Source organism: Wasmannia auropunctata, unplaced genomic scaffold, assembly GCF_000956235.1.
Source record: "Wasmannia auropunctata unplaced genomic scaffold, wasmannia.A_1.0 LD336092.1, whole genome shotgun sequence".
Lineage (NCBI taxonomy): Eukaryota > Metazoa > Arthropoda > Insecta > Hymenoptera > Formicidae > Wasmannia > Wasmannia auropunctata.
In genome coordinates, this window is record NW_012026798.1 from 1,887,882 (window position 1) to 1,908,335 (window position 20,454).

The following is a 20,454-nucleotide window of genomic DNA, read 5'->3' on the forward strand; positions in this document are numbered from 1 at the left end:
TGCAAACCTATACATTTAAAATGAGTTTTGTTGTACAAAAAGAAAAGAGCGTGTAAATAAGTCATATTTTAATTCAAGGTGGAAATACAATACAACAGTTCTCCTTAATACCAACCGATTTAGAGATATGAAATCTATTCGACTGAAAACTTCATCGTTTCACAAACGATGCGTACTGAATACAAAAATGAAGAGAATGCTATTAGTTGTTTTGCTGCTGTATGTTAAAAATCGTACACAGAAATTGTATCTTCTAATCGCGGAATCGTCCTCCCCACCGATGCTATATGTCCATAAAAATGTCTCGGGAACTGTGATAGAAACCGAAATAAAGTCGGCTTAGTCCCCCCCTCCCCCCCGCCCTCACTCTCTCTTTCGGGAAATGCACAGTCTTCGTTTCTGAAGTTCCTCTCCTATGAAATATTGTCTAGCGCTTGACATTTTTTGTTGAAGTAAATTGTATATATGTGTATCCATTACCTACGCAATTATTTATAATAATAAATCTCGTCTCTGTCACAGTTCGCGCACAAATTACTCGGCGATTAAATTAAGTTATACTTAACAGCTATTCTCCTTTATACATTATCTCTTTCTCTCTCTCTCTCTCTCGTCTTGAAAAGAACCAAATGTGAACCCGGTTACTATTCGCTTCTCGACTTTCCTCAGGAAGTCCGCTCCTGCGCATGTTTAGGAACTACTTTAGCAGCAAATATGATGACACAAGCGATTCGTACAACACGGGTATGTGTTCTATTTATAATCATCATCTCTCTTTCTTTCTTTCTCTCTCTCTCTCTCTCTCTTTTCATTTATGATCTAGTAATTATTCTAAGCGTGTTTTTCCTTCTATTTCCCTCTATCTTTTTAATGAATAATGCTCAAAGTTTCTATACAAACATATTGGTTCTTCACGAAAACGACTGTTGCTACAAAATTTAAATTAATGACAATGATTCACACGACGAAACTAAACGCTCGCCCCTCTCCTCCCTCTCTCTTTCTCCACTCTCTTTTTCTCTTTTCCTCGTTTTTTCTTCTCTTCGTACAATGTCAGGAACGAATTCAAGAGTGTCGAGACAATGAACGAATCGAAAGAGGTATAATGAGCAGCTTCGTAGGACGTATTCCCCTCGCGTGGCAACGTATATTGAGGAAACAGAGATATAAAAAATATTTTATTTAAATCTTTAAAAACGAAATTAGGAATTGCGAATAATGAGAAAGGAAGTATACTAGGCTACTCCGAAAATAATTTTAACGTTTCCCATTATTATAATTGAGAGCCCGTAACGGTGCTTTGAATGTGGACGCAGACTGTTGCTGGATCTGATATGCTACAGGATGAATTTTAAAGCCGTATAATCTGGAAAATAAAAACTATCTTTTAACTTTCAAATTTCATGCTCTATACATGCGAAAAATTAAGTTTTACATGAACGTTAATGATAATTAAACATTTTCGCTTTACTTTTTACTTTATTTTGATATTATATATCTGTTGACCTATTTTATATTAATCAGTTTTTGATTAATATAAATTTTTGATTGATATATTATTAATTTTTCCATTTTTGATTTTTGATATAAAATTTCTTCGATAAATACTATATGAATGTTGCAAATGCTTTGTTTAAATAAATGCAAGATAAAAATGTGTTGCATATATCAGCAAAATAAGGATGAATGCAATCATTAATCAGCTAATCACATCTCTATCTTTTATTTAAAATTTTAATATTTGTATACAATAATATTAAGATTCCTCTAGTTAAAGAGATTTATATTGATATATTTGAATTATCTACTTGCTGTGTATAAATATTATTTTTATTTTATCTGTAACTTTATCATAAAATGGCAAAATTGTAGTTCAATACCATTAGAATTTGCTCAAAGACAATATCTTGAACTTGGAACTCTCTTTTGTCGTGCAATTAGTCACTCTCTATTATCTACTCCATTATTAAAAATACCTATCATTTATCACGTTGATATGTAATCTGACACTTACCTAGGTACAAATTGATTTGCCGCACGTTTTGGTCTATATTCAGGATGAACCATGAATAGCATATGTGGAAATCCAGTTCCAAAATACGCTCCGTCAGTGTGATGATGTCTCGAGCTTTTCGGTGTATAAACGTCCATGCATTTAGGACAGTAGCTTTTGACCATTGCCTCGCCAGGAACATCGCTCAGCCCTAACGGCAGCATCGGCTGGGATTCGCAATAAACTCGCGGGCAATGACCGAAATCGCCCGCTTGGTATTTCTCGATCATCTGAGCAATGCCACGATTGGTAAGTATGTAACGTGCGTGGATGAGACCATAGAGCATCTCCGCAGCTTGTTCGATCAAATCCGATTGATTTGGATTATCGTCCAGATCATCGTCTAACAAATAAAAATTGAATAACAAACATTAGAAATAGAGTGTGGTATATATATTTTTTTGTTTTCACAATTTATTTGATACACTTAATGATAGTCGATAGTTTAGTTTATCACTATTAAAAAACTTACCAGGTTCAAGATCAAGAATCATATCTAATGCCTGGCGATAATGTGGTACTTGTTCATTCAGTCCCGTTAAATTGAATTTATCTTGAATATAGTCCTCATCCACCTAGGCATGATTTAAACAATTTAAATAAATAGCAAAGAGATATTATTCTATTCTTGGACAAGAATTGAAATATATATTGGAAAGAAAAAAAAAAAGATGAATCTTCAACAATAACAAAATATATGCACGTGAATAGTTTAATAAAAAATATGATTAATGTATGTGTGTGTGTATGTGTGGGTGTGACATACAATGTAAAACATTAAAAGAAATTCAACACTTTGTTAAATGTTTAAAGCACAGCAGATATGTAGATAATAAAAGATTTATCCTTTTTTTTGTCCTTTGTAACTGATATATACTTGTATTTAAAATAAACAGATATAAATTTGAAAAACGGTAAAAACAAGATAGAAAATTTTAGTATAGCTCAGTGCAGAGACAAAGAACAGATAAGATGACTAACAAGATCTATGTACCAAGGGTACCATGAACATGCAAACGAAACCCTGACTCCAGTCCTATTTTACCGTTCTACTATTCTTACACTAATTATGAACAAAATTTTTCAAATAAACATTACATACGAAACCCTGACTCCAGTCCTATTTTACCGTTCTACTATTCTTACACTAATTATGAACAAAATTTTTTCAAACAAACATTACACTTTTGCATCAACTTATGGCAATGGGACGCAAGAATAATTTGGCTTTCCAGCGTTGAGAGGTACATATCGCCGAACTCTTAAATACACCGAAGATGACATCGGGGACGCGCCCCTCGATTACTCACCTCGCAAAAGAACTCGTTCCCGCGTAAACCGCAGAACCACGAGATCCAGGACACCTCCTCGGAGCTGCTCATTTTCCTGCGGCAGAAGAAACCGTGGGGGGAATCCCGTTATTAAGCGTTAGGTAGTGGGTAGAGAAAAGGCGACGAGGGCCGGCCGAAGCGATGAGGAGATTGCACGTGTACCCGGGTGTCACGTTCTCTCTCTCTCTCTCTCTCTCTTGTTCGCACGCTGGTTCCTACACACGCGTGTGTGTGAACGACGCGTCGTCGTCGACGATGACGGAGGCGGCAACGGCGGCGGTGGCGGTGGCGGCGGCGACGACTACCGTTGCCCACATCGTGATGCGGGCAGAATTGGTTAGAGCGGCGCGTACGCGAGATCGACGGGGGAAACGACGAGGGGGGGAGGGGGGTGAGAGCCACGGACGTATATACGGACGGCGGACAAACGGAGGGGGGGTAGGAGTAAGAGTGAAGGCGCGGGGGTGTGCAATGGAGCTCGCTTTACTAGGCAAGATGCCCGACAAGTTACGGCCCCGTCCGGCGCGTTCACACCTACGTTTCCGTGGTCATTGCTGCTTCGTCAGCTGTTTTTCGAGCACGGTGCGCGATGCGACGCGGCCAGGAAGCGCATTACTCATGCAAATTGCAAACGCGGAGCACGGCTACCCGACGAAAAACCGAAAATAAACAGCCCTCGCGGCTTACCTCTTGGTGCTTTGATTAGCCACGCTTGCTCAACCGAACGGAGTGTAGCTGGCGCTGTCGGTGCGCGCGCATCGCATCCGCCATCTTCCGGCGTGTCGCGAAGCGGGTGTCCCGAAGCGCCGTTCACAATTGGGTGTGCGCCCTGGGCGCTTCGTGGGCGCTCTCGTATCTGATTGGTATATTTCTCCGGATCCTAAAAATATGGACAAAGGTGCGAGAGCTCTAGTGGAGCGCTCAGTGAGCGGCTGTTGGCTAATAAAATTAAAAATATTCCAGTGAATTTGGTTATTTTTGTTATTTTCACCTTATTCCAGGATACATGATCAACCCCCTGGATGCATTCAATGGGGGGGTGCATTCAGCGGATTCAACAGTTGATTCAAGTGAATTGCTATTGGTGTATTCTTCTAGATCTAAAAGATTGGATGACCTAAAAGAAAAATACACCAATAGCAGCGAACACACTTAACTGTTGAGTCCATTGAATGCATTCAATGGACTGTTGTACTGGAGTAAAAAATTCTCATAGTAAAAAAAATTGATTTTTTGGTCCTATATTGATCCAATTATTTAATTCTATCCCCGCCTGTCACGCGAAGTTCGATTCTCCCATCGGGGAGGTCTTTTTTGTATTTTTTATTTTTCTTATTATTCAGTATAACGTTACTTATTATTTTGTTATTGTCATTTGCATTATTAAGAAATAATATAATTTCTATTAGATTAAACATATATTGCAAATATCGATATTTACAATATATGTTTAATCTAATAGAAATTATATTATGTTTTAATAATGCAAGTGACAACAACAAAATAATAAATAGTTATATTGAATAATTAAAAAAATGAAAAATACAAAAAAAATCCTCCCCGACGGGGAATCGAACCCCGGTCTCCCGCGTGACAGGCGGGGATACTAACCACTATACTATCGAGGACTCTTGGTTTTATGTTTCAAATATTATGATCTAATTTTTAAAAAGTAAATCTATAATAAATATAGAATATATATACTTTAAATGTTATGATCGGATTTGTCATTCAAAGACATTGTAATTTATTCCGATATATCTCAATTATTTTTTAATCATTTTTCATCTTTATATCAAAAGAAAAAATTGTGCTTGTAGAAATGCTAATTGTGAAATTAATATTTGATTTAATTTTAAAACCAAAATCTCTCTATTATTCTTGTTTCTATGTAATCTTGCAAAATGGACCATACATTTTTTTTAACAATAATTTTATTTATAAATCAATAAAACAAAGAAACGCTATCACTTACAAAAATAATCAAGGTTTATGTATTAATTGTAACAATATCTCGAGAATCTCTTGTTTTTGTTTGGACACCGCGATCCTTTGTCTCCTCTCCTCGATCTCCAGCTCGAGTCTCGCCTCGCGTTCCTTTCTTTCCATCTTAAACTTTTCCTCCTCGAGCTGAATTCTCCTCTCCTCCAGATGGAATTGCTTCTCCTGAAGTTCCACTTCCGTCTTATGTCTCTCTTGCAAAAAATGCAACGTTGATTTCTTCAACGCGTCGTGGCGCACTTTGTTCCTTATCGGGCCACCTGTTCTCGACGGCGACGTGGTCGGCGACCGCAGTGGGCTCCCGGAAGTCAGCGGGGTCGACGATGAGGATGAGGATGACGAGGTTGGCGACGGTAAGGCGATTGGCAACAACGCCGACGATGTGAACGGCGGCATGGACGTTGCCACCGTCGGTTCTTCTATTATCACTTCCAGAGTATCGGAAATGTTCTCCAGAGCCACGTCCCTCTGTATTCTCGACTTCTGCGCGTTAGAGCCTTTGCCGGAACGCCTGAATTCCCTCTGCAAGTCTTGCACTTGCTGCAGAAGCCCCTCCTTTTCATTGTACTGTTCCTCGGTCCCCGACCTAAGAGGATCAAAGATACAATTGAGAGAGCATGCGAGAGCAAATTTCTCTTTAAAGCCATAAAGGTCCATCTTCACGACCGAGATGTGTCAACGACATTATTTCAATAACGCGCCTAAAATGTGTCAATTACGGTACGTCTTATGTAATTATAATTGGAAACAAAAGCGACCGAGATCAGCGAGCTCCTTAGCTTACTTCCTCAGGTGCGCGCGGCCCTCTCGGGCCCAGATCTTGAGCAGGTGATCGACGTGCTCCTTGACGCAGCGCAGGCTGAAGTTCTTCTGCGTCGCGTTCACCACCCGCTCGGCGACGGCCTTCCACCGGTCGCTCTCCTCGTACGGGTTCTGCCGCGAGACCTCGCGCAGAAGTATCAGGTCGTCCACAATTGTGAAGCGGAGCCGCTCCGGTTTCGCCATCGGGTCTGATAAGCGGGCTGGACAGCACTCTCGTGCGGACGTCCCTCCGTCACGTCGCGAGCGTCACTCGCCGTGCAGCAGCCCTCGTCGTAATCTTGCCGTCGTAGCCAAGCGCGAACGCTCTATCTCGCCCGCAATAACATAGCAACATGGCATTGTCGAGAAGTGAGATATCGCCCCGCACTCGTCGTACGGCGCAGTGACATACCCAGCCTCTCTGACGACCACCCAACATATGGCGGACTTGACATACCTACCGCTGCGTATCGAGCGACTCGAAACCATCTCTATCGACCGCGGATGATAAAATCGACATCTGTTTCGGTAGATACGTTCCCTTTTCCTATATTTCCAAACGTGTGCGTCAGTGCGTATGTTTCCTAACCTCAAAAAAAAAACAACTTGTTTGCTTTGATTTTCCTCGTGAAAAGGAGTTAAGATTGCTCTTGTCGTCCACACTCTTTCGCGAAAGATCGCGAGGATTTTTATCAGTAAGTGCGATTTTTTTTATCTCGCGACGTTTAAAAATTCTAAATAAACATACCTGTTTTCCGGACGTATTCGGAAATTAATCAATTAAAAATGAATAGGTTTAAATTGAGCGCTAATATAATATAATATTGTAATATTATCAGAGAAATTCTCAGGTGGAAAATGTTGGAGATAACGTGCAACGATCGTCTCGGCAAGAAGGTTAGAGTGAAGTGCAATCCGGACGACACCATAGGAGACCTGAAGAAATTGATAGCCGCCCAGACTGGGACGCACTGGGAGAAGATCGTGTTGAAGAAGTGGTACACCATCTTCAAGGATCATATAAAATTGCAGGACTGTATCCTTTAAATACTTCGAGGAAACCGAGTCGAGAATATTTTCTTCATCAATTATCTTGTATTTCTCAAGATCTTTTCCTTAATACACTGCCTCAGATGAGATACACGACGGCATGAACTTAGAGCTCTATTATCAATAAATCTATATAAAATAACATTACATGTAAGCGATTTTAATATTATAATACATCTAATTATATTAAATTTCACTTTCTTTTCTATATTTAAATATAATGTGTGTGTGTATGTGTGTATATATATGTATAAGAATAAAAGATTAAATATAAAATATTAAACGATCACAAGTGTCAACAAGGAAAACAATTTCTATTTTTGCGTTATACAAGCCTCATAAATATCACTATATTTTTAACAATGTCTATTTTGTTCTACAAATTAATAGTTTCAATTGTGTCGCACATAATAGTATATATCTATGCCATTTGATATTAGTGCCTCTTGTGACTTGTATGCCCAGGATTATCCTGCCAGGATGCAACTCAAAGATATATTAGCAAGGTGAAAGTAGTAAATCACTCGCTAGAAGAACGAGAAGGATAATCTTGTTAGGCATGTATTCATTCTTATCCTGCTACATGTAACTTGCTCTCGCAGCTTTGCTATATATCTTGATCGCATCCTGTGTATTCTATATAAATACTTTGTGTAAATTTAATTTAGATTCATAATTATTCAGTAATTTTCACTCTCTCAAGTGTCACGGCAAACTGCAAACGCTATGAAAAAATATCGTTAAACAACATGATACTCTAAAACATTGCCCTTTGAAACATCGATCTAAAAAGATTTCCCTTTATATAGTTAAAACTGCCTTTATATGGTTAAAATTATATAAAAAATATATCCGAGTATTAAAAGAAAACAAGACTTGGCGGATCACGCTTGGAAACACGTTAAAGTCTCAAAGATTAATGCGGCCGCTTGAACAATCCTTCTACCCTGCTTATCGGACTTTCGGGTTCCACCATTTGCCTACCTCGGTTGCTTAAGAAGTCTCTTATGTGCTGCACTATCAGATCTATCGCCACTGCAAACAGATCACGAAACATCAGTATGCAATCGCGAATGTGATGCGCAATTTACGTCGGGGAATAAGATGAATTGCTTTATTTGCGATATAACATTATACATCTTGGAACAATATCAAATTGTAGATATTTGGAATTAATTGTTACCATCTCGAGTAACAATTATGATCGCATTACGATTACGTATGGTTTTATTATGCTTAAGACACTTGTGTTCATATACTGTTTTGCAAATACAAGAGATCTTTTTTTTTTTTATTAACAACAAGCGATAGAGTGTCCCAGAACTGGTATTCTCTTTCTTTCTCTCTCACTCTCTCGACTACAAACTATTCTTTTTTTTTTTTTTGGTATACATCAGGAAGAATTAATAGTCTCAAAATCGAGACTACTCAATAAAACTAAAATTTAAGCTATATATAATAAAAAGTTAAGATTTCAATGAATTGAGAAGTTAACGGATCAAAGAGAAATTGAATAGAGATTTTTTAATAAAGATTTTGCTTCAAATTTAATTATTATTTGTACAAACAGGAACAAATTATGATCCCATTGGAATTACATTATATTAAACAAAACTAGTTTCGAGATTTTTGCTGTACAAAAAAAGGAACTAACTGTTGGCGTATCTTGTATGCTTGTACATACATACATATTGAAATACAAAATTGATATTATAAGAGTGTAATAGGCAAATATTTCCACGTAAGTTAAGTCTAAACTAGATAAATTGCATCTTAGATAATTATGCTAGAGGATACTTGCATGTGATTACATTTTTTAAAGTATTATGCAAAATGCAAATGCAAAACATATAAGTTATTAGAAATCGGATAATGTCTTATAGAGCAGTCTAAAATTTATGCGGTATTTAAAATATTACATTTATACACACAAATTTACACACGTCATCACACATATCACAGATACAATATCGCACACATACATTCTATTTGTAAGTTTTGTTTTATATAATACTTGAGACATTTGTCCAGGAGATTGAGTGACCACAGACAGTTACATGATATGATATTAAGTTATAATCAGCAAAAGATGGCCAAGTTAAAATTAAACTGATAGGAATTTACTTAACGAAATTGAATTCCTAACTTTTCGAAATCAGGAAATGTTTCGACAATTCTTTGTATTTTTATTTTATATCTTCTTATATAAAGAATATTTTATTTCTTGTAAAAAAATGAATTATTTCTTCTTATATAAAGAATTGAGAAACAAATAATTTATGAAGGAATATGAATTAAAATAGTTTTCAAAAAGTTGTCCCTGTTCGATCTGTACTTACATTATATTACTTGTAATTAAAAAAAAAAAATTATTTTATATCAAAGAATATATAATTCTTTAGTAAGTAAACACGAAAAATATAAAAAGCGAAGCTAGCTTATTGATGAAATAGAAAAAAACTTTAAAAAGGTATTAGAAAATATTAGATAAAAATCCAGAGTTGAAAAATTAAGAATTCAGCTGTGTTAACTGTAAGTATTGCTTGTACGTCAACATCTCTTCCTCATCTATTTTTTTAGTGGATTTACGCAATTTCATGCATTTTTCGATGATTTGGAATTGTAATTTAACTCACGCTAATGTATTCATTCGGAATAAAATATGTATAAAAAAGCACCATTTTCTCCGCCTTGTAAATGTAAGATATAATCCGTCAAAGATCGTAATACGTAGTTGGCGAATAAACAATGTCCGTTCTCATTGTATAAAATTTGAATTGTTGAAGACATATTGTATTCAATTGACCACACAATCTGACGTTTGTGAAAGTATCACAGCAGAAATAAAAATCCTAGACGTTAGTAAATACAAAGTTTTCGTATAAAAATTTAATACTTGTCGCAGTCAGTTGATTGATCTCGACAGAAGTTATTTCAATCTAATTAGATAAATATTATAGCAAAAGTATTTATCGCATTTACGTGTTCTCTTTCTTTTATGTACTCGACTTACTATTTACGTCGTATGTCTTAATCTATTTGTTATTTAAGTTACTGCCAATTGATATCAATGATATAAATGTGAGTAATCCTGCATTCAAAAAAAAAAACGGACATTACTTCTCCGTTTATTATTAGAAAAGGGGATTGGAAAATGTCGCAGAGAATTCAGTCATACATAAGAGCGTGATGTAGAAAAAATGCAGTGCTTGACAGAGTGAGCTTATCATGCTTAAGTCATCTGCTGAGCGTGTCGGATGAGGCCGAGGTACGCCTACGCTGGTAGAGGAATGGATGCTGCCCGGCTGAGTTTTCGGCGTTTTTCAAACGCATAATATCCCAGATGTGGTGCACTATTAGATCTATTGCCACTGCGAACATACAATAACCAGACCATGTAGGTTTCCCGTGAGATATTCTCCGTTTCTCTTAAACTTTCGCTTAAGTAGGTGTAGCTCTGACATCCACAACCACGGCATACCAGGCAGCACCCATGAGGTATATAACAAGTTGATGCAATTTGAATATATAAACAAGGAGAAAATAAAAAAAAACTAACGTGTAAATTATCCCGTAAAGTATAAAACTTGGGTGTATACACAAATTAATTATTACCAAGGGGACCGCATAAATAATTGTACATCCAAGTTTTAAAAAGTTGTTAAGAATTTATGTACGATTGAAAATTTTTTGCGATCATATCAACTGTACAGTTATTGTATGATAGTCTCCCATATGTAGGCAAGTGCAGTATCAAATAAAAGCATTACCATATTAGACAATCATGTATCTTGATCATGACTTGTTATTGTTAAATATCTGATTAAAAATTTCAAGTTTTCTTTAAGTTGAAATATGTTAGAGTATTGTAATATTGTTACTAACAAGGGAACCTCGCGAAGTATTAAATTCTGATTTTAATGAAACTTTGTACACTTTTAAGTTACGTAAATAAATGAATTTAAAAAAATATTGGTGTTAAAAAAACGGTTTGAAAGGGTGAAATCAACCCTTCTATGTAAAACAGTTTTCAGTTCTTTTCGTTATATCTCGGAAATTATTTAAGAAATTAAAAAATGTTCTATACAAAAATTTTACAGTAAAATTATCTTTATTTATTTACGTTAATAATATTTTTTTTAAATAATTATTTTAAAAAATATTAACATTTCCACGTTAATAGTAGCGTTTCGTCATATTCGTATTATTTTATTGTTTTCTGTGACAATAAAATGTCGCGAGATTCCCTTGTAAGACAATGAGTATACATGGTTTAATTACTGTTCAATATAATTCTTTCTCAATACAAATATCTCATCTTTGCAAAAAGGGTTAATTGAAATTTTTAATTAATAATTCAAATAGTTACGAGTATATTTATTACAATTTGTGTAGCAAAAATTAAAATATATAGTTAGGATATATTTCTCAATTTGCAATATTGAATCATTTTATAAATTTTAAAATTTTTAAATTTTTAAAATCAAAGCCAAAAATATAATCATAATTCATAGAATGAATTTTTGTTGTCTAGATTTGAACAACTCAAGTATTAATCATTAAAAATCTTTCCTTCTTAATTACTTTTAACACAAATTATTAATTATTTTATTAAATAATAAATTTTGTAATAACTCTTGTACAATAATTATAATTTCTTTTTATTTTTGCTACTATTTATTTCTTTATTCTTTAGTATCTACAGTTGAGAAGAGAGAGAGAGAACAGTTCTGGAATGCTTTGCGTAATTTGAATATTGTAACCGGCACAATAACAGTAATTATGATAATAAAAATACATATTTCTAATTCATTTCATAAAGAAATCAAAAAGAAAACTTGAAAAAATACATTTTAATTAATATGATAGTCAAACACGAAAGCTTTCTGAATGAAATAATATTATAATAAAATGCATTATAAACCGAAAAAAAAGATACAAATATTTTATAAGTAATATATCTGACAAACACACTAAATTCACAAAAACAATAAACCCACTAATGAACATTAAGCGAGAGATATCAAATAATTACAGTAGTTGCAATAAAAATATTGTTATGCATATAATAATGTATTACCTGTATTGTCTGCTCCCCTCGGTATTATAACATCCGCAAATTTTTTTGTCGGCAAACAAAACTCCTCGAAAGCTGGTTTCACAAAGTTCATGTATTGATTCAAGACGTAATCCAAATCCCTTCCACGTTCCTTTATATCTCTTGGCACTAAAGGAATTAACAACGTTGTGATAAGTTGCGACAAGTGCGACGAGTGATAATCAAATTATACGCAGACTTACCTCTTCTAGCAAGTCTGGTATCGGAATCGGTATCCACGAACAATTTCATGTGAAACAAATCTCGAATTTTGGGAAAATAAAATACCAGTATTCCTTCAAACAATACCACATCCGCGGGATATATTGTGGTAACTTGATCTTTCATTCTGAAATATTAAATTCATAATTTCCCTCTTTAAATAATTTTTGCAATTTGCGTAAGATTTGTTTCTCATAGACATCTATTAAATCGCTGTATTTTAATTATTTTGCAACTCTAACTTTTTCATTTCTATTAATTGCTGTGTAAATCAGTCAATCCAAAGATAGTAAATTAACACTAATATTAAAGTAACACGTACAAACTGTTTGTCCTATAATCATAAGCTGGTATTTCACACTTGACGCCGGCAAGTATGTCCTGCAGCGTTTGCAAGATTAGATCATCGTCGAAGGCGTCGGGATGATCAAAATTATACTGTCCCTTCTCGGCTTTCACCTTTTCAGCAGGCGTTAAATTACGATAAAAGCTGTCTTGCGATATGCACACCACCCGACGCTGTTGGTGATCCATATCGACCTGCCCTAATTTTTCCATTATACGCTTGCATACTGTAGACTAAAAACAAAGGCGACTTGTCAGGACGATCCAATTATTTTTCTATCTGACCATTCTTATTGGATTTCATTTATCTTATGATAATTAAATAGAGCATAAAACCAATTCATACATTATTGATTATTGCATGAAGAAGCTATATATTTACTGGTTACAGAAACAGTTTTCTTTTACAAGCAGCTGCTACAAAAATAACCGGAACTCACAAAAGTTAAAAATATTAATTTGAACGCACCTGTTTGTGCGTCACAGAATGTCAAATGATAAATAAAACGATTTTGAAATAAAAGAGAAAAAAAAATCAGGGAGCGAGAAAGCTCTGTGAATTTCTATAGAAAGTAACTCGTGTAACACACACGTGCCTCTATCGACCGATTAGCTATCCTTATCTATATAAATTAATTTCATGCACGATGTATGTATGTACAGGTACCTTTCCGCTCGCGGTGCCGCCGGAGACGCCTATCAGGAAGGGCGTCTTGCTCTCGAAGCCGTTGAGCTTGCCGTTGATGCCGAAGGACGTTTTGCGCGTGATGCCCACGTTCGCTGGCATATCTGCCATTGTCGAGCACGCGAGAACGAAAAAACGGCCCTCTGACCTCGGTCGAAGACGGGATTTTCACTTGGCGCGGCCGAAGCGCGACAGCCGAGAGTAGCTGGGGGACGTCGTCGTGGCCTGCGACGCGTTTCCTCGATGCTCCCCGCGGACGTCCGACGGTTTTACAGACGATGCAGCCGTAACCTCGGTAACCACCGTCCCCTCGCTGCTGCGGACCGTTTGCGGCGTAGTGGAGCAGACGCAAAACGGAGGTGCGGGCGCACAAAGTCAGCCGGCCACGTGTGTGTATACGGTATACCGGGAGCGTCCCTCTGGGCTGCGTTCAGTAAGCTTCGCCTAGGTGCATCTAGATGTCATTTTATCCTTGTTTAACATTCGGCGAATAACAAGGATAACATGATATATCATGAATTCCCGAAACGCAGCCCTACGTTCGATCAGCTCGATTACGTCGCGATGCGACCGTGGCCATTCGCAGCTACCGACGTTTGGAACTTTTCCGTTGATCCCGGCAGGTCCTGCCATCGAATTGGCCAATTGGCGACGTGGTTCTTGAAATTTCCCTCGCTGCCACTCGAAATTCATGAAAATTCTAGAACGTCCCAGATGTTCTTTGCTTGACAGTCGATAAATGCGATCGAACTTGCTCGAAAATAATAGCTCGAGACATATATATATATATATATATATATATATATATATATATATACGCGAGTTGAATAAATTTATATTTAATGATCAATTAGTATTATTAATATTAACTAATGTTTAATAATTTAATGTAACTAAATAAGGACGCTCATTAAGATAAAGCACTACTTCAAAATATAAACAAGAGCGGTATGATATCTCTCTTATTATCGACGACGAAAATATATAAACAATGCATTTGACTATCTTTTTACGAGCGTTCGCTCAATACATAGTTTTTTTTCCAGTTTACGTATTTCTCTACCTTGGACGTTCGACTGAAGTCAAGCCAGCCATCGAAAATCAAGACCTCACTTGTGTCCCGGTAGAAGTAGGCGTTTGCGATCGAGGGTGGCAGGATAATTTCGGAAAAATCGAAAATCTCGCTTGAAACGAATTTTCGGCGGGATTAAACGGGGGTGACAACAACGGACACGATGATCGAATCACGTGAGTATTATCGAGCGGTCGTGGCGCCGTACGTATGCACGTATCAACGTGCGTACCGTACCGCCAGCACTTCCGTTTCCGCGGAACGGTTACGCTCGCCATTTGGGTCGTGACCACGGAGTCGTGACCGTCATTAAGGTTAAGGGCCTGGGATCGTCGCCCGCGACGAAAGGGGAGGCCGACTGCTCCCTGGAGAACGAGCGTCACCGCTCATCGCTCTTCGCGTCGTCCCCTGTGCAGCACCGCATCCCGACTGCCGACCGTCGTCACATCGAGACACATATTTTACTACTTTGGCACTGACGAAACATGGCTTATTGAAGAAGATGAAGGGTGCGCGCAAAGATATCGTTTCTCCGAGGAGAGGAGACGGAGGAGACAGCCGCAGCTGCTGCGACGAGGCGAGTCACCAGACTGACTACAGTCGATCCGCAAATGGACTTGAGGCCAAAATTCACGCTGTCCCCTGCGAGGGGGACTGCTGCTGATGCGAGAAAGAACAAAGGTGCGTCTTCTCAAGGTCACCCGCCAAGGTGGACCTCGGTCCGAGGTACAACTCGCGGGCCGCTCCCCCCCTTCCCCCCCGACGCGGCTCTTCGCACTCTCCGTACGTTTCCTCACGTCGAGTGGTTTCCTTTCAGATGTCAATAACAAGCACCATCTGGGAACTTTGCGCAGAAGAGAACTCGCTGGCGCCCATAATTTCCCTGATCATGTACAACCAGCAAAGTACAATGTACAGAAAGCAAAAGATTTTGTTAAGAGACAGAGACCTAAAGGACAATATCATGGCGGTGCAGAGGAGAATTCCAAGGTCGGCATTGTGCTGATATTCTTTTTTTTTTTCAAGTTCATTATCAAGCTTTGTAAACATCTGTATGTGTCATGCAATTTCTGTATCTATGTAGGTAGTGGAGGAGAAGTTACCTGAGTATGGCTCAGTATTGGTCCCAAGAAGCAAAAAGAACGGCAATCACTTGCTGAATTTTCACTACGAGCGATACGTGATGCGAGATGCGCAAAACAGGGATGTGGGGAGACATGGTTCCAACAGTAATCGATTGCTGCCTCCTGTGCAGCGGCATAAATACAACAAGGAACAATTCGTACAGGCTAGGTAGTAATAATACAATATATAACTGGATTTTTACATATCCTGATACCCATATTCATATGAATTCACAGATATCTGAATATTCGATTTGTTGTCTGAATGTCAAAATAATACACTTACTATTTATTACTTGAATCATCAATAGAAGTCAGTTAATTTCATGTCTGTTAAAATTTGTGTCCCAGATTATATAAATCTATTAGCTTATTTATATGTTGATATTGAACCAGCGTTGCTCAAAGATTGTTTTATTACATTTGTTTTTATAGAATCCTTGAATCCAGTTACTTGATTTCTTAGTTATTTCGATGCAATTGTCGAGATACTCAAGTAATATTCAAAATTATTTGATATTAGCATACACAATACACAACACATGGATAGCGCATAAAAATAATTTTTAAACTCTAGAAATATTATATACGTTTTTTTTTTATATATTTTTATTTACATTGATAGCTGCCAATTTGTTGTGACTGCAAGCAGAGATTATTCCTTGCATTTGACTAACCCTGATATTCTCGTGGATTGGAAATCGATTGAACAAATTGTAAGCATTTATTTCATAATACAAATTAGCAATTTTATTGTTGCATAAGATTTTATGCAAAATTTTCTGGTACATATTATTGATGTACTATCGAATTAAATTCTGATTTAATTCGTTTACAGATATTACACAATTCCGAAAATCTCTCTTGCCCTATTTGTTTACATCCACCAGTCGCAGGCAAAATGACTCGCTGTGGTCACGTCTATTGCTGGCCTTGTATTCTCCGTTATTTACGTTATTGTCAAGAGACTGGCAATTACAAATGCCCGATTTGTGATGAGTATCTTCACAAAAATGATTTGAAAAGGTAACATTTTATAAAATTGTAATTAATATGTACGGAATGAAACAAATGTCAATTTCATGACAATATTTTAATTGTGTATATCCTTTTTTTTTCAGCGTCGTCGAGATTACTCGAAGCTCATACAATTTGGGCGATACAATCAATATGTGTTTGATGCGTCGCGAAAAGAATTCCTTGTTCGCAACGCCTGTGAAATCTGTTATTCAACCACCGACAACGTTTTTGTCTGTTTCGGAAAATATTGGCAATCCGATATATTCGAAACTTCTTATTGCAAATGTGAAAGATGTAAGTCTATAAAAAACAAAATCTCTCTCTCTCTCTCTCTCTCTCTTTATATATATATATATAAAATGTATAATATATATATATAACGACATAATGACATGGATGAAAATTGTTTTCAGATTGTGAACATCATAGATTGCGAGTATTCGGAATTAGAATTTGAGCTGAACGATAATCCAGACATGGCCGCTGATATCAAGCAAGCGCTTAGTGAACTATCAAAAAGAAAAGAAAAACTACTCTTGCAGGTAATATTAACTATTTACTACTATTAATTATATATCCAATTTAATATAGAATAATGAAAAATATGAGATGTATGTATCAGATCGCAGAGTCTAATGCTTCACTGACCGAAAATGTAACGGAAAAGGAAATTGAAGAAACATCGCAAAAATATGAAGATGTCGATATATGTTGCAATGATGATGACAAGACTTTAGCGAAACAGTCTTCGACAGACAGTGTTTCCAGTGACAGCCAGACTACTTCAAGTCCTTCTAAATATTCTTACTTTTATCAAGGTAATCTCGCAAATTGCCAAAAATTTAATGTTTAATTTGAATAGAACAATGAGACAGAGGCCTATACGAATAACATTCGATAACAATAAATAACGGAGAGCTAATGAGCTCGCTAGGTATTTGTGCTATTAATGTAATGTATTTTTAAAGATATATAAATTCATAAGATATATAAATTAACCATATAAATTCTTCCGAGGCTCTAAAAAAATCATAATTTAAGTTAAACCTACGTTTTGATCTTTTTAGAGTGATCATCTTCAGTGTTAAATACATAAAGTTTTAATGAACACATACATTTCGTGGTGTTTCTACGCAACACCTAATATATTATTTTTTTATATCTCTGGTCCAAAGGCTTCTAATCACAATCTTTGCCCACTCACTTGTGGTCCAAAGTTTGCGATTTATTCATGGTTGCTTCAAATTTCATTTTGGTATAGATCAACATCTCTTGCAAATTTTCCAGGATGAATCTCTAGGAGAACTAATTTATTTATTTTTAAAAATGTATTATACATTAATAGCACAAATATCTAGCGAATACCTCATTAGCTCTTCTTTGTTTATTGTTATTTAATGTTTAAAATTCTTTTGTGGACATGATATAACATAATTTTTATGTTAAACTTTTTTTTTTAGCGGAGGATGGACAACATATGTATTTACACGCGGCGAATGTGAAAATGCTGGAAATGCAGTATGTGAGCCTGGAGTTCTGTCCTCCTGTAATAACGGGCAAGCTTCTCGAAAAGGAAGCAAGCATCTGCACCGAAGAGTTGCGACGAAGATTACGGTATCTTTGCCACTTACCACTTACATGTCCATTCGAAGTGGCTGAAATCGAATTAAAACCACCACTAGTATCGGAAAAAGTTCTTCAAGCTTTCCAAGGTGATCATTTGGCATCATTTATAATATTTTTACTGCTGTTTTACGAGTTATAGACATACGGTTTTATGTATTGTGATTATTATTATTTTTTTTTATTAGAGCAACTAAAATCGAGACAGAAATACAGAGAGCAAAGAGAACGAGAGGAAAGAAAAAGGGAGAAGAAGATAATAGAAGAAGAAAATAGACAAATTGGCATATATCCAACGCCCAATATTGATATTGAATCCTTCCAACATTTTCCTCAATTACAATCGGAGCAATCGGAGCAGTTGTCCAAGTAAGCACAAATAATTATTATCTCCATTTTTATCCGCTATTTTATTTAAAGTTTTATTTATTTAATTTAAATTTATACGTATTGCATTCTGTAACGTACAGAAATTATCATTTTATTTATTATGTTTTGTCACAGCGAGAACGTGCTGTCACCTTCAGAATCGGTTATGTCAAGTGTTGCTAGCAGTCCGGCTTTGAGTTCATTTGACGAAATTGCCCCAAAACAAGAGACAGATCATTCCCGTGAACAGACCCGGACATTCGCGGACATAGCAAAGACATCAGCGATGCCAACAAAGTCTAATAAATCCGCTGACGCATGGCCGACCGTAAAATCGAAGACGCACTCCGGCACGGCGAATGCATGGTTCAACAAAGACGAGGAGGTTATGTCGACAAAGACGCAAAAGTCTACCGATGCTTGGCCGTCTGTTCAATCGGAAATGTTCTCTGGTACACCAAGTACCTCGTTTAACGAAGATGAAAAAAAACCGGACGTTTCTGAAGGTAAGTCGCATTCATAGACATAATATAGATAGACCGAGCATGCCATGTGCCAGGCATGGGCGGCACGTGCGAGCGAGAGAACAACTGATTTTCTCTTCTCTCTCTAATATACAAATAACATTTGAGAAAATCCGATGTTGTTCCCTCTCACATATGCCGCCCATACCTAACATATGTAGTACGCTCGGTTTATCTATGCTATTAGTGTTTTCCTCTGAGATTGCACTCGCACGGTGTTTTCACAAAAGCAATGTTATTATATTTGCACGGAGGCAGTGCAGATTTTAACATTGCTCTTATGGAAATTCACTGCGTGAATGCAGTCCCAAGGAAAAATGCCATATGCTTGCCTCACCCTGATATTGAAACTAAATAAATTATTTAGCATTTATAATTACGAGTGTAATTTTTGTGATCAATAATCCGTTGTTTTCAGAAGCAAAAGATGAAAGTAATGCGTCCGGTAAGAAGAAGAAGAAAAAGAAAGGAAAGGGAACCGTACTGTTTACAACTGGTATGACATCTGGTTATTCTTTATAATTACTATGTATTATCGCATGATATTTTCACGCTATTCTTTGCGCGTTACCCATAATAATTGGTAGAATTTCATTGGATCAATCGTAGAAATTTTGATTTCATTTACAGCTCTTGCCCATCATTGTTTGATGTATTAAAAATACGTACACAGCATACGTATCAAATCTTAATTTTCTGTACTGAAATTATTATATATTGTTTGCCATAGAAAGAGAAAAGATTATTTGCCAAGGTTCTCATATATTGCGCTCACGAATAAAATTTTACTTCATTTATGCATTTGTTGATTCAATAACAAAAAAATTCCTTTAACCTATCCTTATATCTTTATTTCATTAAACTTAGTTTGTTATAAATTAGAAAAAAAATCATTTGCGTATTAAATTGGCACGATACATAGCGAAAAAATCAGGCGTAGATAAAATCCAATCAAGTTTCAATATTTATTTCTTTTCTAATCTTTTAATGAACTTGTAACGAATGTTTTATAAACAAGAAATAAAGAATCAGCATTTTCTAATCGTTAAAATACTGTTGGAATTATTCATACATATTGTGTTCGAGTTATATCAAATTATCTTGTACTATTCTATGTTTGTTACCGGGATAAAAGA

General features: G+C 36.3%; 5 protein-coding genes and 1 non-coding gene across 12 annotated transcripts; 2 read left to right on the forward strand and 4 right to left on the reverse strand.

The window, feature by feature from the left end:
• Window positions 1-51: 51 nt before the first annotated feature.
• LOC105462932 (casein kinase II subunit beta) lies at window positions 52-4,159 on the reverse strand. Of its 2 annotated transcripts, XM_011709870.1 has the most exons (5): window positions 4,072-4,159; window positions 3,364-3,439; window positions 2,526-2,628; window positions 2,015-2,396; window positions 52-1,366 (listed from the first exon to the last, which is right to left on the reverse strand). In XM_011709870.1, exons 2-5 carry the CDS (start codon window positions 3,433-3,435, stop codon window positions 1,258-1,260), a joined length of 666 nt encoding a protein of 221 aa, XP_011708172.1. In that variant the 5' UTR covers window positions 3,436-3,439; window positions 4,072-4,159; the 3' UTR covers window positions 52-1,257. The 2 variants fall into 2 exon arrangements, with proteins under 2 accessions (XP_011708172.1, XP_011708173.1); XM_011709871.1 differs by lacking the exon at window positions 4,072-4,159 and having other exon boundaries at window positions 3,364-3,683.
• A 781-nt stretch (window positions 4,160-4,940) lies between these two features.
• On the reverse strand, window positions 4,941-5,012 carry Trnad-guc. Its single transcript has one exon. It is a non-coding gene; the product is annotated as a tRNA-Asp (tRNA).
• Window positions 5,013-5,259: 247 nt separating this feature from the next.
• LOC105462934 lies at window positions 5,260-6,605 on the reverse strand. Of its 3 annotated transcripts, none has more exons than XM_011709874.1 (3): window positions 6,471-6,604; window positions 6,170-6,417; window positions 5,260-5,971 (listed from the first exon to the last, which is right to left on the reverse strand). In XM_011709874.1, exons 2-3 carry the CDS (start codon window positions 6,388-6,390, stop codon window positions 5,368-5,370), a joined length of 825 nt encoding a protein of 274 aa, XP_011708176.1. In that variant the 5' UTR covers window positions 6,391-6,417; window positions 6,471-6,604; the 3' UTR covers window positions 5,260-5,367. The 3 variants fall into 3 exon arrangements, with proteins under 3 accessions (XP_011708176.1, XP_011708175.1, XP_011708174.1); XM_011709873.1 differs by having other exon boundaries at window positions 6,170-6,412; window positions 6,466-6,604; XM_011709872.1 differs by having other exon boundaries at window positions 6,170-6,605.
• A 131-nt stretch (window positions 6,606-6,736) lies between these two features.
• Window positions 6,737-7,427, forward strand: LOC105462936 (ubiquitin-like protein 5). 2 transcript variants are annotated; one of them, XM_011709877.1, is made up of 3 exons: window positions 6,737-6,881; window positions 7,026-7,222; window positions 7,320-7,427. In XM_011709877.1, exons 2-3 carry the CDS (start codon window positions 7,045-7,047, stop codon window positions 7,361-7,363), a joined length of 222 nt encoding a protein of 73 aa, XP_011708179.1. In that variant the 5' UTR covers window positions 6,737-6,881; window positions 7,026-7,044; the 3' UTR covers window positions 7,364-7,427. The 2 variants fall into 2 exon arrangements, with proteins under 2 accessions (XP_011708179.1, XP_011708178.1); XM_011709876.1 differs by having other exon boundaries at window positions 6,739-6,881; window positions 7,038-7,222.
• A 104-nt stretch (window positions 7,428-7,531) lies between these two features.
• Window positions 7,532-13,977, reverse strand: LOC105462937 (probable uridine-cytidine kinase). 2 transcript variants are annotated; one of them, XM_011709879.1, is made up of 5 exons: window positions 13,569-13,977; window positions 12,879-13,135; window positions 12,538-12,683; window positions 12,317-12,463; window positions 7,532-8,271 (listed from the first exon to the last, which is right to left on the reverse strand). In XM_011709879.1, the coding sequence occupies exons 1-5, from the start codon at window positions 13,695-13,697 to the stop codon at window positions 8,153-8,155; spliced, it is 798 nt and encodes a 265-aa protein (XP_011708181.1). In that variant the 5' UTR covers window positions 13,698-13,977; the 3' UTR covers window positions 7,532-8,152. The 2 variants fall into 2 exon arrangements, with proteins under 2 accessions (XP_011708181.1, XP_011708180.1); XM_011709878.1 differs by lacking the exon at window positions 7,532-8,271 and adding an exon at window positions 9,687-10,607 and having other exon boundaries at window positions 13,569-13,975.
• Window positions 13,978-14,958: 981 nt separating this feature from the next.
• LOC105462938 (RING finger protein 10) lies at window positions 14,959-20,115 on the forward strand. 2 transcript variants are annotated; one of them, XM_011709880.1, is made up of 13 exons: window positions 14,959-15,339; window positions 15,476-15,648; window positions 15,743-15,951; window positions 16,408-16,498; window positions 16,621-16,808; window positions 16,904-17,096; window positions 17,216-17,344; window positions 17,425-17,620; window positions 18,263-18,514; window positions 18,614-18,794; window positions 18,930-19,300; window positions 19,737-19,814; window positions 19,949-20,115. In XM_011709880.1, exons 1-13 carry the CDS (start codon window positions 15,270-15,272, stop codon window positions 19,975-19,977), a joined length of 2,160 nt encoding a protein of 719 aa, XP_011708182.1. In that variant the 5' UTR covers window positions 14,959-15,269; the 3' UTR covers window positions 19,978-20,115. The 2 variants fall into 2 exon arrangements, with proteins under 2 accessions (XP_011708182.1, XP_011708183.1); XM_011709881.1 differs by having other exon boundaries at window positions 19,737-20,115.
• The last annotated feature ends 339 nt before the right edge of the window (window positions 20,116-20,454 follow it).

Coding starts and splice junctions, on each gene's coding strand:
- LOC105462936 (XM_011709877.1), top strand. CDS start 7,045: ATGTTGGAGATAACGTGCAACGATCGTCTCGGCAAGAAGGTTAGAGTG. Junction 7,223..7,319: donor TCATATAAAATTGCAGGACT/GTATCCTTTAAA, acceptor ACACTGCCTCAG/ATGAGATACACGACGGCATG.
- LOC105462932 (XM_011709870.1), bottom strand. CDS start 3,435: ATGAGCAGCTCCGAGGAGGTGTCCTGGATCTCGTGGTTCTGCGGTTTA. Junction 2,629..3,363: donor GGAACGAGTTCTTTTGCGAG/GTGAGTAATCGA, acceptor AATCATGCCTAG/GTGGATGAGGACTATATTCA. Junction 1,367..2,014: donor GCAAATCAATTTGTACCTAG/GTAAGTGTCAGA, acceptor TTTATTTTCCAG/ATTATACGGCTTTAAAATTC.
- LOC105462937 (XM_011709878.1), bottom strand. CDS start 13,697: ATGGCAGATATGCCAGCGAACGTGGGCATCACGCGCAAAACGTCCTTC. Junction 12,684..12,878: donor GATTATAGGACAAACAGTTT/GTACGTGTTACT, acceptor TTAATATTTCAG/AATGAAAGATCAAGTTACCA. Junction 10,608..12,316: donor GAGGGGAGCAGACAATACAG/GTAATACATTAT, acceptor GTATGTTCGCAG/TGGCAATAGATCTAATAGTG.
- LOC105462938 (XM_011709880.1), top strand. CDS start 15,270: ATGGACTTGAGGCCAAAATTCACGCTGTCCCCTGCGAGGGGGACTGCT. Junction 16,809..16,903: donor CACAAAAATGATTTGAAAAG/GTAACATTTTAT, acceptor TTTTTTTTTCAG/CGTCGTCGAGATTACTCGAA. Junction 18,795..18,929: donor CAATCGGAGCAGTTGTCCAA/GTAAGCACAAAT, acceptor GTTTTGTCACAG/CGAGAACGTGCTGTCACCTT.
- LOC105462934 (XM_011709872.1), bottom strand. CDS start 6,390: ATGGCGAAACCGGAGCGGCTCCGCTTCACAATTGTGGACGACCTGATA. Junction 5,972..6,169: donor GGCCGCGCGCACCTGAGGAA/GTAAGCTAAGGA, acceptor TGATCCTCTTAG/GTCGGGGACCGAGGAACAGT.